At 49.4% G+C, this 14,108-nt stretch overlaps 1 protein-coding gene across 2 annotated transcripts in view; it reads right to left on the bottom strand.

Moving 5' to 3' along the window:
- The window catches only part of LOC122388312 (synapse-associated protein of 47 kDa-like), a 55,942-nt gene that overhangs the window by 11,757 nt on the left and 30,077 nt on the right, over positions 1-14,108 (bottom strand). For both annotated transcript variants that reach the window (XM_043379282.1, XM_043379284.1), the window contains exon 5: positions 2,929-3,068. In XM_043379282.1, the coding sequence (XP_043235217.1) occupies positions 2,929-3,068 (140 nt within the window). The remainder of the gene's footprint in view (positions 1-2,928; positions 3,069-14,108) is intronic.

Here is a 14,108-nt window from a genome sequence, read left to right as displayed (position 1 = left end):
GGCGATTCGGAAACGGTAGGTAAACGCCCAAAATCACAGTCCCTATGAATACTTGTTTCTTTCCACATTTGACACAAACATTACTCAGTATTGGAGCAGGGCTCTTTCCCTACGAGTAACAATTTAAGCCACTCGTGGCTGACAACGAAGACCTAAACAGGAATACGTTATTTTTAGACTAAAAAACTTAAAACGAGTCCATCTTTGTATATTAATGCCACTGTCGTCTGGAATACGTCTATTACGGAAACGGGTAGTATAAACCGGAATAGTGACTGATCAGACATGAGATATTTTGCAAACGAGGACAACATACCGAACACAATGCCGCAAAGGAACATAACACTGGATCTAAATTATCTCAACCTGAGGAAACTAAATAATAAATGCCACAGCCTTTTCATATCACCGAATACTTCAATTAACTAGATGATCTTCTTTTTTTCAACGAGCAAATGTACTATGCATTGTTTGGCGAATCGTAAACAAAACGCATACTCTTCACAGCCACGATGGCTAGGAACACACAACGGCTTGTCTGTCTGCCCCTGAGACACTGAACGTACACCGATTTTCAGCTAAATCGAAAGACCCCGCCGTTTACCGTTAAAATGTTAGTTGGCCGTTAATTCGTTAACGGTGCAAAATACCACCCCAAAGAGGTACATTTTCGGAATAAGCGCATCGAGGAGGCCCTGTACACCGATTTTCAGCTAAATCGAAAGACCCCGCCGTTTACCGTTAAAATGTTAGTTGGCCGTTAATTCGTTAACGGTGCAAAATACCACCCCAAAGAGGTACATTTTCGGAATAAGCGCATCGAGGAGGCCCTGTACACCGATTTTCAGCCAAATCGAAAGACCCCGTCGTTTCCCGTTAAAATGTTGATTGGCCGTTTACTCGTTAACGGTGCAAAATACCACCCCAAAGAGGTACATTTTCGGAATCAGCGCATCGAGGAGGCCCTGTATACCGATTTTCAGCTAAATCGAAAGACCCCGCCGTTTCCCATTAAAATGTTAATTGGTCGTTAACGTGCAAAATACCACCACAAAGAGGTACATTTTCGGAATCAGCGCATCGAGGAGGCCCTGTATACCGATTTTCAGCCAAATCGAAAGACGCCGCCGTTTCCCGTTAAAATGTTAATTGGTCGTTAACTCGTTAACGGTGCAAAATACTACCTCAAAGAAGTACATTTTCGGAATCAGCGCATCAAACAGGCCCTGTATACCAATTTTCAGCTAAATCGAAAGACCCCGCCGTTCCGGTTAAAATGTTAATTAGCCGTTAACTCGTTAACGGTGCAAAATACTTCCCCAAAGAGGTACATTTTCGGAATCAGCGCATCAAGGAGGCCCTGTATACCGATTTTCAGCTAAATCGAAAGAACCCGCCGTTTCCCATTAAAATGTTAATTGGTCGTTAACTCGGTTACGGTGCAAAATACCACCCCAAAAAGGTACATTTTCGGAATCAGCGCATCGAGGAGGCCCTGTACACCGATTTTCAGCTAAATCGAAAGACCCCGCCGTTTCCCGTTAAAATGTTAATTGGTCATTAACTCGTTAACGGTGCAAAATACCACCCCAAAGAGGTACATTTTCGGAATCAGCGCATCGAGGAGGCCCTGTACACCGATTTTCAGCTAAATCGAAAGACCCCGCCGTTTCCCGTTAAAATGTTAATTGGTCATTAACTCGTTAACGGTGCAAAATACCACCCCAAAGAGGCATATTTTCGGAATCAGCGCATCGAGGAGGCCCTGGATACCGATTTTCAGCCAAATCGAAAGACCCCGAAATATGCTGCTGTGAGGCTGATATTCGTTGCTGCTGATTTGACAGACGTCGCCAAAACCTTGCATTTGTATCAAATGCGTCATGCTGGCTTACATGTGACTAAGTTTGCATCCTTTGCATTCTGTTCGCGAACCTGTCAGTAAGATTATCAGCACTAATTATCGCACAGGATTGGTTTTTACTTTTTATGGTCGTCAACGTTGATTTCAAGTGTCGTCATTTTAGCCAAATATTCGTGCTGATTGGTGGTATTGTGCCAACTGACAAAATTGCGAACAGAGTGATATTTCACTTAAGAAATGCATTTGATATTATGATTATGGTGATTGAATGCTACATAGGATGGAGGCTTAGGTTAGGTTAATTTATTTCTGAAGCTTACTGTTTTGTGTCAAACTTTTCATCTATGCTTATCTCTTTGATAAGCACAGCCCACAGGTATGAAATATTTAGTGAGAAAACCCAAAAGTACAGTGGCGGATCAGGATCCAGGGGGGGGGGGCAAAATGGGCATTTGCCCCTCCCAAACGGCATAATTTTAATATTACGCCTACGGACGAGGCATGGAAAGAATCGATAAATTGTTATGGTTTGCCCCCCCCCCCCCCAAACTCTGAGCTGGATTCGCCACTGCAAAAGTATGATGAATGTTATGATTTTTTTTTTGCTTCACACTTCCATGTTACATGTTAAGATTTTTTGGAACACTTTCAATATGATTCACTTAGTATGCTTAAGAAGTGTGAAGTGATTGACTTTCATATCATGCTCTGCTCACTGTCTCAGCGGAATAATATGTTCTTAACAGAGCACTTTCAATGTTTTTAGCATCTGGAATTCAAAAAGATGTCCTAATTTATTGATATCTTCACTTTCTTGATATATCTCAATTATCTGCTTCTGTAGGGATACATATTTTGTTCATTTTCATGTGTTTCAGGCTAATTCTTAATTTTCCAATGTTGGGGTTGTAGTTTTGCCATTGGGGTTGTACTTTTAAAAATTGGGGTTGTAGCTACAACCGCCACGGTATATAAAGTTCCGCATGTGGACTGAACGACGACAAAGGAAAAAGTATCCGGTAAAGGTTTCTGTATAAGAGGTTAGACGTCTGTGTCTCACTCACGCCTTTGGCACCAGCTCGTAGCGGCGCTTCTCCAGCTCAGGGTCCTCTCTGAGTACGGCCGCCGCCATCGGCATGTAGGTGTCCATGTCGAACTGGAACTGTACGCCCGACGGCGGGCTCCGCACAAAGTTACGGTTGTCCTGCCGGCACACAGTAGACAAAGGGGTCACTCAGGGCAATACGGCGGTAACTAAGGACACTCAAGGGGTCAGTATTGGTAGTCCAGGGCACTCGGTTCACTCGGGTCAAGGTGAAGGTCAGACAAGACAGCTGATGATGTTGGACTTGGTGGTAACTCTGCAGACGAAGGCTTTACGTGGTGTAAATTTACGGCCAAGGTCCTGCCTGGCTATTGAGGTCAAATGACCGACACGTGTCCATGTTGTGACACTGTACACTGTATGTATATACAGTGCACAAGCCATATGGCAGCCATGTGTTAATTTCGCCATATTGCACTAAGGTTATGTGATATTCAATGTTATGACAACTGCGACACTGCAACACAATAGGGGTAATCAATAACAGGTGATGGACGCGGAAACATGACATTGGTAAGGCAGCCCACTGGAATGTGACTCGTAAATGCGAAGACAAAGACCGCGAGTGACGAACGGTTATTTGGCAGCATACGATAAAAACATTGCTCTTTGTACAGCCACGTTAATTGTACAACTATCGGTCTAAACAGAACACCTATAAGTCACGATGGCTCCTAGCATAACGACATTTCCAGGTGATCAATTTCACAAAGCTACCGAACAGCCATCCAAGAAAATTGGTTCCGCGAACTTCACAGTGTTTAACGGTAACGACGTCTGCCGTAAACCCAACGATTTACAGCCTCTAAAACATTAACTTTTTACCACCGCTCCAGAAGTGGATATTTCCGCCGTATCGGTTGTCTCCTGCCTCTCAACTCACGGAGGCCACACAGCAGCTTCATCACCGGTTCCGTGCAGATAGCACAACCCTGCAGCCACTACCCAGTGTCACAGTGGAGCCATAGCAGCTGGTAGTTTCCAGGCACTAGGCTCGGACATGGTCCCAAGGCATGTGGCACGGGACAACTTGGGGCCAGCAGACGGAGCCGATCGATGTCAGACCGGCACTAAGTGTTCATTTTTATTGCATTGCATTCGGCTTCAATAGAGTGAACCGCCATAATGCAAGTAGCTCAGTGTTGTGAAATGTAGAACTAAAAGCTCAAAAAGCTTTCCTTAACCCGCGCCCTGCTGGGGGGGGGGGGTGTTTGAACACCCCCCCCTTGTGGTTTTTGGTACACCTTATCATACATCAATTCTACACATGTTGTGAAAATTTCAGACCAAGGTCATTCAAGGTCAGGTCACCAGGTCACTTGAAGTGACCTCACCTCATAAAAAGTTTCAATGTCTGTCATAGCTACACCGAGTGACCGATCGCTTTAAAACTTTCAGCGATTGCTAAGAGCAATAGCATGTACAAAATGTATATCTCAGAATTTTGATATCCATGACCTAAGGTCAGGTCAATTTTGCGACCTCCCCATTATAAGTCAATGGGAGAAAATTGAAATGCGCCTCTTTTGGACGAAAGACATTATAAACACTCCCAAACACCGAATTACAAGTGGTTTAGACACACTGAACATGAAAATGGTGTCTGTGACCCTTGTTTATGCCCTGAGGTCATCTTAGGTCACGAATGGTATCTAACAGTTTTTCGCAAATAACTTTTGATAGAGGCATGCTAGAGCGATGAAAACGCCTTAGATGTGTTCAGCTCGACGATACGGATCGACTGATATGCAACATGACCCTTTCCGGTCAGGTCATGACCTTGACCTGAGGTCAAATTTTCAAGTTGACCTTTCAAGGTCAAGTTATAGTTCATTTGATGCGTCTTGACGAGAGGAACACGATGCCGGTGAAAGTAAGCTCGTACAAGGCTTGGGTCAAAAGTTATTGCAGAAAAACTGTTTCCGAAAAAATCGGCTATTTTTGCACTTTTTGCCCCCTGCAGGCAAAACCGTTGACGTTAGGTCAAATCTGAGAGAATTACTCAGAAAGGGCGTTAATAGGGCTATCGAATGCGCTTTTCCGCGGCGCTGTAGCTCTATTGGTTCCCGAGTTATGCATTGGCTTCTTGGAAGTTTTCGACATTCGACCTGGAAATTGGCGAAATTTTGCCTTCAATGACCTCTGGTGACCTGACCTTTGACCTGACCAAAAAATTGACCGAAGTAATTTCGTCATTATTTTTGACTCTCTTTCGAACGCCGCCTTCTGCGTATCGCTACGTGGCCCAGGAGCCGAGTTACAAGGGGGGGGGGTGTTCAAACACCCCCCCCCCCCCCAGCAGGGCGTGGAAATCCAGGACCCCCAGCCGGGCGCGGGTTAAAACATTATGGACATAAGTACAGTGATCCAAATGCAATCAACCCAATCATTTAACTGGGCTAATCACCCGTTGATGATTCGGAAAAAAACAAAGACCGGGCGGTTACGAATTGTCTAAAAGATTGTGAATGTATGAAAACCTCTTCATGGTAAAACTCTGTACGTAAAATACCCCAAGCGCATTCGAAACAAATTTATTGAAATCAGATTGGGGCTTGGTGGGAAAACATCAGCTGTGTTATTGCTCGACTGATATATGCTTGCAGGCATAGCTGTACGTCGTAGAATAAAACGCAAATCAAATGGGCCCGCGGTAGTGTAAACAGCCAGCGCAGCATCACAATTACCTCGGTAGCTCGGGTTAGGACTCCGCGCCATTGCGGGACTTCCCTGCCCCAGCTGTGTGCAGCCCCACGTGAGTAGGTAACTTCACACGGTGCCTGTGTACTACCTCAGTCAGTCAGTGGGACCGTGTCCACTGTCAACGCCCCGCTCCGCGTACAGCCGCCCGCACAGTACCGGCGACAAGCGCGCTAATTGGCATGGAACGAGCCAGCACCAGGCCAAACACCCTCCATGGCCGACACGGCTGCAGCGAGGCCGCGGACCACCAGAATGACATGCTTGGCGGTCATACGCACAGACCAAAACGGCATGAATGTGTAACGGGTGGGCGCGTTACTCACTGTCGTTGCGTAAACATCGATTCGTAATGCAGCCTAATGATAGTGTTTAGAGCGGTGGGTGAGGCGAGGGGCGGAGGGGTGCACAGAAAGGTCGCGAGGCTCAATGGGCTCGGGCTGACAGTCAATAACCGATGGGACCAGGCGCCGACGCATCAATACGACAAGGATGACTTTCCTGTCAGACACATAAGATAAATAAGAGAGCAATGGACGAAAGCGTTAGTTACGCCAACAGGAGAGGAAAAGAAGCTGAAGGCAGGCTAGCAGTGTAGTAGCTCCATGGTGATGCCTTTCAAATATTCCCTGAAGCTGGTCGTCACTACGACCCGGTGTGGTGGACGGGATATCATTACGGGGATCGATGGACGAATGTTTCACGCCAGCTCCGAGTGCTGCCGAGTCAGCTACCAAAGGGTCATAGGATTGTCGTTATCGCAATCACCATCACCACCAGCGCCATCATCACCACCACTGCCACTGTCACCATTACCAAGGCTCAGCCCAGTAAGATGGATTCTGACCTCCGCTGCACGGCGGCGCATAAACTCTGCTAATATGATGCACGGGGACAGCTCCGCCCGGGTGGGTCGTAAGGTGGGCACCGCCACGCTCTCCTGCGACACCCATGGAGATTGATGGCGCAACTCACGATGAGCTACGTATCGAGCCCGCCGTTGATGGAGCAGCTTCCGACGCGGCTGACACACGGCCAGACCCCGAACTTGGCCGGTCCCCGGTACGGCTGAGCGCTCACCGGCGAAATTGGTGGCCGCCGGGAATTAGTGGCAGACAGCCGGGCTGAAGTTACGATTGGCGCTTCTCGCAGTTCATTGGGTTCTTTGGAATACGCCCCAAGCATTTTCAGAAGTTTGAATTCCCACGAGTAGATTTACACTTCAATCACCAGAAAGGAGGGCAGTTACTTATGCAAACTTCGATTGATTGGTGTTCAAATTTTCACGTCCTTGATCACAAGGGAACGACGGTAACGTTGTCGATGCAGTGCGAATTCGGAAATGTGTTTACCATTATGCTCCACGAGAAGCATTCCCTGTGGCAAATCTTGATATCTCGATTGAAAAATATAATAAGTTAGCTGATGGTGCCATATTATTCGACGGCTCCTAAATTATTCAAACACTAGTAGCAACTAAGCGAAAAGCAATGAATTTATTGAAGCTTACGAATTTCAAGTTACATATAAACTTTCTTCGTAAGCATTGAACCGCTCACAGAGCGCCGCGTCTGCTGCGGGTCCGCCGGGCCGGGCACCATGTTATCAGCGGAAGCTCAGCTGGTAATCCAGCAAGATCGGCGCCGTCTCATCCCCGGGGAGTTCGGCGTAGGGTCGCTCTGAGCGGCCGACCCGGGGACACGGCCCGGGACGGCAGACAGAGACAGAAGAGCCGGACGGGAGACGGGACATGGGCGGCGAGACAGGAGCCATGTCCGAGTGTCCTGGAATGGAGTCTCCGTCCATCCTGTCCATGCGGACAGCGCTGACGCTCTGGGGTGTGCTACTCAGCTCAGCACTCGGGTCACGTCCCGGTCTCGTCCAATACGGCTCCGTCGACGACCAGAGTCGGCGCCGACAGGGGAGCGACGCGTCGGTACCGACAGGGGAGCGACGCGTCGGTACCGACCGCAGTCGGACGTCACTGGAGAGACGCCGGGACGTGGCAGATTCTAATTAACGTCTGTACTGACTGATTAACTGTCAACGTGGGCCGTATTCGAGCACTACCATGAGGTCATCGCTGTAACGCTTGAACTAGCTTAGAAGCAAAGAATATCACATCGTGTTTTGTAACGTAACCCCTGGACTTAACTGCACCTAACTGGAGATAAGAAAGACGTCACAGGTCATCAACCACCTTCGGTAGCTTGACTATAATTCATAACATCACTAAAGTCAGCACTCAACTTGCCCGTCAAGCAGCCTCAGAGCTCGGCGACTGAGATCGGACCGTTCCGGTCGGCGGCGCACACCAGAGCCCCCATCAGACGCCAGCTCTGGCGTGATAACGACGCAATAAACCACCCACAAAAACCGCCGGCGATCATTCTCATCCGGCAGGGTGAGATATTGGCCGCGTGTGATAAACATCGGACGGACTGACACGCCACCAGGGCCCGGCAAAACACAGCAATGTCAGTGGGGTGGGACGCTGTAACGCCGTCCGGAAGACGCGTTACATACATAGATCTTTTTTTCGAGTTACGCTTGTATTCAAAGCACATATACATGGCTTGACAAACCGCATATGTCCTCGCAGCAGATTATCTACACCATTATGATCTTGAGTAGGACGACATCGATTGGATGCACGCAAGTCATATACCACAAAAGGCCCATTAAACTAATTACATACATAGATCAGCCGACAGTGTGCAGGAGAGGAGAACAGATTTGGAGTTGCTGTACCTCAAGACGGCGACAGGCAATACGGTGGAATCGTGACGTCTAAGCTACACACTTGAAAAGCGTGTGCACGATGAATGTTTTTTTTTCGACAGACGCTTCTTGCTCATGAAACTTCATAATTAAGTTTGTTTTCATGCATACGTTTTAGTCATTTGCTGTCATGCCAGATATGTGTTTAAATTTCTTCATCGAGTATTCTAGACATACGTACAAGATGTCCAATATGAAAAGCAGTATTTAGCCAGAGTTTGTTTTTAAGTTTAAGAAACGTCTGCAAGTTTGAGTACAGTTTTAATGAACAATTGTAGCACGCGTCTCGAACCAAAATTGACGCGCTAAGTTTAACAATCGTTCCTTGTAAAAGAAATGACAGAAACACACAGCCAATACCTCTCGAGTTTGCGACATCCGTTCAGGCGGCGTAATTGTCGTCCCTAGGGTCCGAACTGCTCTCCTAAACTCCCACACAACTAGGGCCACTCAGACAGCGCAAACAACTCGGCTGAATACTGCAGTCGCAAGCGCCGCGCTAACTTGTGCGCGCATTGATTTCGCAGGAGCTCGCCGGTCTCCACGGGCTCTTAGGTCGGGTGGGGCCGACTCAAGGTGAATAGGACGCCGCAAACTTGCCCAGGTATCCCGACCAGTGTTTCAACTTGAACAGAACTCCACCCACCTGACAGAGACAACTTGGCGGATGAATGCCAACCCGAATGGTGTGTGCAGCTCACAATATACGCAGCGGCAGCAGAGGAGGTAAAGTTCGCTGCCAGTTTCGCGGAAGAAACTGACGCTTTGATTGAACATGGGATGACACCAGAGTAAATAACGGTATAATTATAGCAGCGTTTATAAAATCGAAATCAATACGGTGGCATGCTAGCTAATATTGATACCATTCCAGTGAGAGACTTCGATACACGAATAGCATAGGAAAACGGCGATCCGAACAAGCAAACAAAGGTGGCCATCACGCGACACTAAGTCACGCGAATGACAGCGAGTCTGGGGTCGTAGCACACGTGTACCGGCACAGTGGCGGATCCAGGGGGGGGCTGCGGGGGCTGGCAGCCCCCACCCAAGGAAAACTGGCGCCACTGCGCCGAAGGCGCAGTGGCGCCAATTTTCAATTCGCAACTCATCGGAGTGCCGCATACTAGGACTAGGATGCAAAAATCAGTCGAATAACGTCGTTTCAGTACGCTCCGCACCGATATTTCCAATCGTGTGGTGTCACTGTACATACTGAATTAGAGGCCAGGCCGACCCGGGATGGCAGCTGACAGCCGTCACAGAGCGGTGAGGTGCCGTCAGTCGATGCCGGTCCCTGTGAGACCACACTGCACACGGCTCCCTGTGAGACCACCCCGCACACGGCTCCCTGTGAGACCACACTGCACACGGCTCCCTGTGAGACCACACTGCACACGGCTCCCTGAATAAAAAGGGAGGTAGGTAGAGATAATTTTAACAGACTCTGACTCCGAGCCGGTATCGGAGTCGAGGGATGCCAATGAACCGACTCCAACTCAGACTCTGATCAAAACTGCCGACTCCAACTGACGCAACCCTACGCAACTAACAAAAAAGATCCACGATGCGACTATGGCGCCCATCCGGGGCGTGGCGCCCAATTATGACCTGCAGCCCCTCCCCAGTGAAAATCCTGGATCCGCCACTGTACCGGCAGAGCCACTACACAGCTTCCACAGCTTTGGGTCGCAGGGAATGTCGCCTCGGACTGACACATGCACATGCATCACTTCAGGACGACGAAAAGAGGACAGAAAACGAAAACTCCTGTGGATTTAAATGATGCATCTTGGCAGGGGAACGGTAGTTGGACCAGCCTAGTATGCTCTGCCTGCACTGCATACAACGCCAATAAAGTAAAGTGCAAAAGTTGCATGATATGACTGATTGATGCGATTAGCATTCCCCTTTCAATGAAAAAATGATTTTATCTGTTTCAAGATGAGCTCCAACACCAAAGACTACACGATATCAAGGGATCGTCGCCGTGCTGTCAGCTGTGTCCTGTGTCCGTCCAGACTCCAGAGAAGGGCTGGTGACTGGGCGGTAGACACTGCCGCTCTCAATAGTGTGGCCTGACGCATGAACCCCCACAGGGGCACGGTGGCCGTTGACCGATTTAATGCGCCCCTGACCGAGTGAGGGAGGGGACAGGCGGCGTCGGAAGACCGGCAGGCAAGGTTCACACAAAGCCGATCAATACGCACACAAAACGAAACACGCAACAGCAAACGGACGTAAGGCATGCGCCAATGGAGCTAAACAGACAGCGCTCTGCGCTAATGGTGCTCAGTGGAGATACATGGACCATGCTGCCCGTCAAATCAAGATACCATTGCGCCCTGCCACTGCGATAAATGCGATATTCGATGGCGTCTCGACGCATCCTAATCAATTCTTCGAAGCCATATGAAATTATCCATTTCCCGTGAGACGACCTAGGGACTAGCTGGTTCGGAGAAGGCGCACGATCGACCCATCGTGTACATACCAGACTTTCTTTATCACGGTCAATACTCAATAGACCCCTGTCAATAACTCATCACACCGACTAATCAGCTAACAATGTCGGTCAGTTGACATACTCCATGTAACATTACAATGTCACATCAGCTAGTGACATGAAACCCCTTCACGCAAAATGCCAGGTAACCAAGTTAATATCAGTTAACTGCCAGCACGGGGCGGCTGATCGCACGAATCCGTAATACAAAACAACAATTCGAAGCAATAATTCGTGCATTACCATCCAATCCAAAAAGTAACAACACCGTTCCGCCATATTTCACCGACCCGTAGTTACGACATTCGCCGCCAGGGGCTGACCCCGGCCCGTGACCGAGGTCGCGGGCGGGGTCAGTCTGCGTTGGTGCTCCGCACGAGCCGCGACGCTCCGTGTTGCGCGAGCCGCCGGTATTTCGAGGCGGCTTGTTTCCTCATGGAGGAACGGTTCAACAACCTTCTTGAGAGGTTTGACAAGTTGGAAAGCTCAGTGGCTGCAATCAGTGAGCATTTGAAGACCGACTCCGCCGGTCGGTCGGTTCCCGCGCTGACCGGGGAGTCCCGTCCAATGCGCCGCAGAGGCACCGCACCCCTCCCCGTGGCGAAGTGCGCTGTCACCCGGCTCCGCACCGCCTCTCAGATCGATCACCGCCGCGCACTGATTGTCCGGCTTCACGCCACACGCATTTGCCGCCCGGGGGTGACCTGTACTGACCTGCGTTCGCACGCATAACGGACAGATCAGGTGACGGCTTACCGATCAAAGCTCCGCATCTGTGGTTAATAAATACTCAGATCAAAGAGTCAGCCTCAGATTTTAGCCTCTCTGCATCGAGTCTCTAATCTGGCGATCTTATATAACACTGCTGCTCACCACAAAACTGCACTTATTGTTATTATAATATCACATCCAACGAGAGGCGATGCATCACTGGCCATTCCGGCTAATGACGACATCATGACGTCATCACGGACGTCATCAGCGGCGCCATCTCGGGCGGCGCCACACAGCGATACACCGGCAGGCGGTGGATGAGCGCAGACCAGAGGCCGGAGGACGGACGGACTGTAAGGTCTCAGGGTGGAAGACGAGCACAGCCCGAGTGAATGGACAGAGTATGATATTCAGCAATGATGTAAGAATGGCGGACGAAGAGCTAGGAGAGATCGGAGACGGTTGGGAGATGGTTTGGGAGGCAGGGCAGGGATGGAGACAAGAAGGAAAAGGGGTGGGAGACGGGGATCGAAATGAAGATGGAGACGGTGAGTGACACGGTATGGGAGAGGCATTACGATCACCCGTCACCGCCGGTAGAAAAGTAGACCATCCGGATGAACCGAACACGCCTCTGCGTCCTCAATTGGACCAAACAGAGCTTAAGACCATGCCAAGACCATCCAAGTGGTAACAGAAAGTAAGCGAAATGGCAACGATTACGGGAGAGGATGGAACGTGGCTGCGACTAGGTCTGCGCGATAAAAAAAAACATGTTGCAACAGTTCAATTCACCGCTTCAATATCATAACAATGTCCTTGTCGCTAAATATCAATTCGCTTATTCACGCCTTCTTACTCTGCGCCAGTCACGCGAAGGCTTACCGCCCGCGTCTTACGTGTCGGACTTGTTCATAGATGGCGTTAGTGTATGGCGCCTGAAATGACGCTGTACCGCATAGCACACAGCCAAGGCTGAGCGTGCGGGACGGCTTGACACCCAGTCAAATCAGAATTGTTTGTTGTTTGTTTGTTGGGGTTTAGGGGCGCGCCGACTACGAGGTCATTTTGCGCCCATCAAATCAGAATTGACGATTCACACTCGCACCATAAATGTGAAAATATGTTATACTGAATCTTTATCATACTCAAGCAAAGATGAGTCAGAAGCAATGACCCATGCGAAATTTACCACTGACATATGTTCCCGACGTCATCATCCACACATAAAAAATGTCTCGGCGCTCAGCACTAGCGGTGACTCCCCTTAGCAACACGGCGAGAGAATATATTGCCCAAATCTGGGGCCATTGGACGCAAATGGCCGCCCGGTGGCCGGCCTCGTCTATGATGGAGCGCCCTATTCCGACGTCAGTTCGCCGTCGCTGGGTTCGGGCTCGGGTTGGCGGTGGGACCGAGGTGCCCACCAGCCCGTGTCCGGCCTGATGAATGCCGTCCGGGGTGGAGGCTGCATCCCATCCACGAGACACAGACCGGGTAGACGGGACGGCGATTGCTACCTATAAATGAGTTCCGGACATGCCATCTGAATATGGTTGGCGGCAGGGCTGCGGAGTCGATGGATTTTAGGGTGATTCCGACTCCGACTCCGACTTCAAAAATCGACTCCGACTCCGACTCCGACTCCAACTCCGACTCCGACTCCAACTCCGACTCCGACTCCGGACGGTTGTATTAACCCGCGCCCGGCTGGGGGTCCTGGATTTCCACGCCCTGCTGGGGGGGGGGGGGGGTGTTTGAACACCCCCCTTCTAACTCGGCTCCTGGGCCACGTAGCGATACGCGGAAGGCGGCGTTCGAAAGAGCGTCAAAAATAATGACGAAATCACTTCAGTCAATTTTTTGGTCAGGTCAAAGGTCAGGTCACCAGAGGTCATTGAAGGCAAAATTTCGCCGATTTCCAGGTCGAATGTCGAAAATTTCCAAAAAGCCAACGCATAACTCGGGAACCAATAGAGCTACAGCACCGCGGAAAAGCGCATTCGATAGCCCTATTAACGCCCTTTCTGAGTAATACTCTCAGATTTGACCTAACGTCAACGGTTTTGCCTGCAGGGGGCAAAAACTGCAAAAAAAGCCGATTTTTTCGGAAACAGTTTTTCTGCAATAACTTTTGACCCAAGCCTTGTACGAGCTTACTTTTACCGGCATCGTGTTCCTCTCGTCAAGACGCATCGAATGAACTATAACTTGACCTTGAAAGGTCAACTTGAAAATTTGACCTCAGGTCAAGGTCATGACCTGACCGGAAAGGGTCATGTTGCATATCAGTCGATCCGTATCGTCGAGCTGAACACATCTAAGGTGTTTTCATCGCTCTAGCATGCCTCTATCAAAAGTTATTTGCGAAAAACTGTTAGATACCATTCGTGACCTAAGATGACCTCAGGGCATAAACAGGGGTCACGGACACCATT

This window comes from Amphibalanus amphitrite, unplaced genomic scaffold, assembly GCF_019059575.1.
Source record: "Amphibalanus amphitrite isolate SeventyFive unplaced genomic scaffold, NRLGWU_Aamphi_draft 000317F_arrow, whole genome shotgun sequence".
Classification (NCBI taxonomy): Eukaryota; Metazoa; Arthropoda; class Thecostraca; order Balanomorpha; family Balanidae; genus Amphibalanus; species Amphibalanus amphitrite.
Note: the sequence above shows the minus strand (reverse complement) of the source record. Positions and strands in the feature narration are given on the sequence as shown.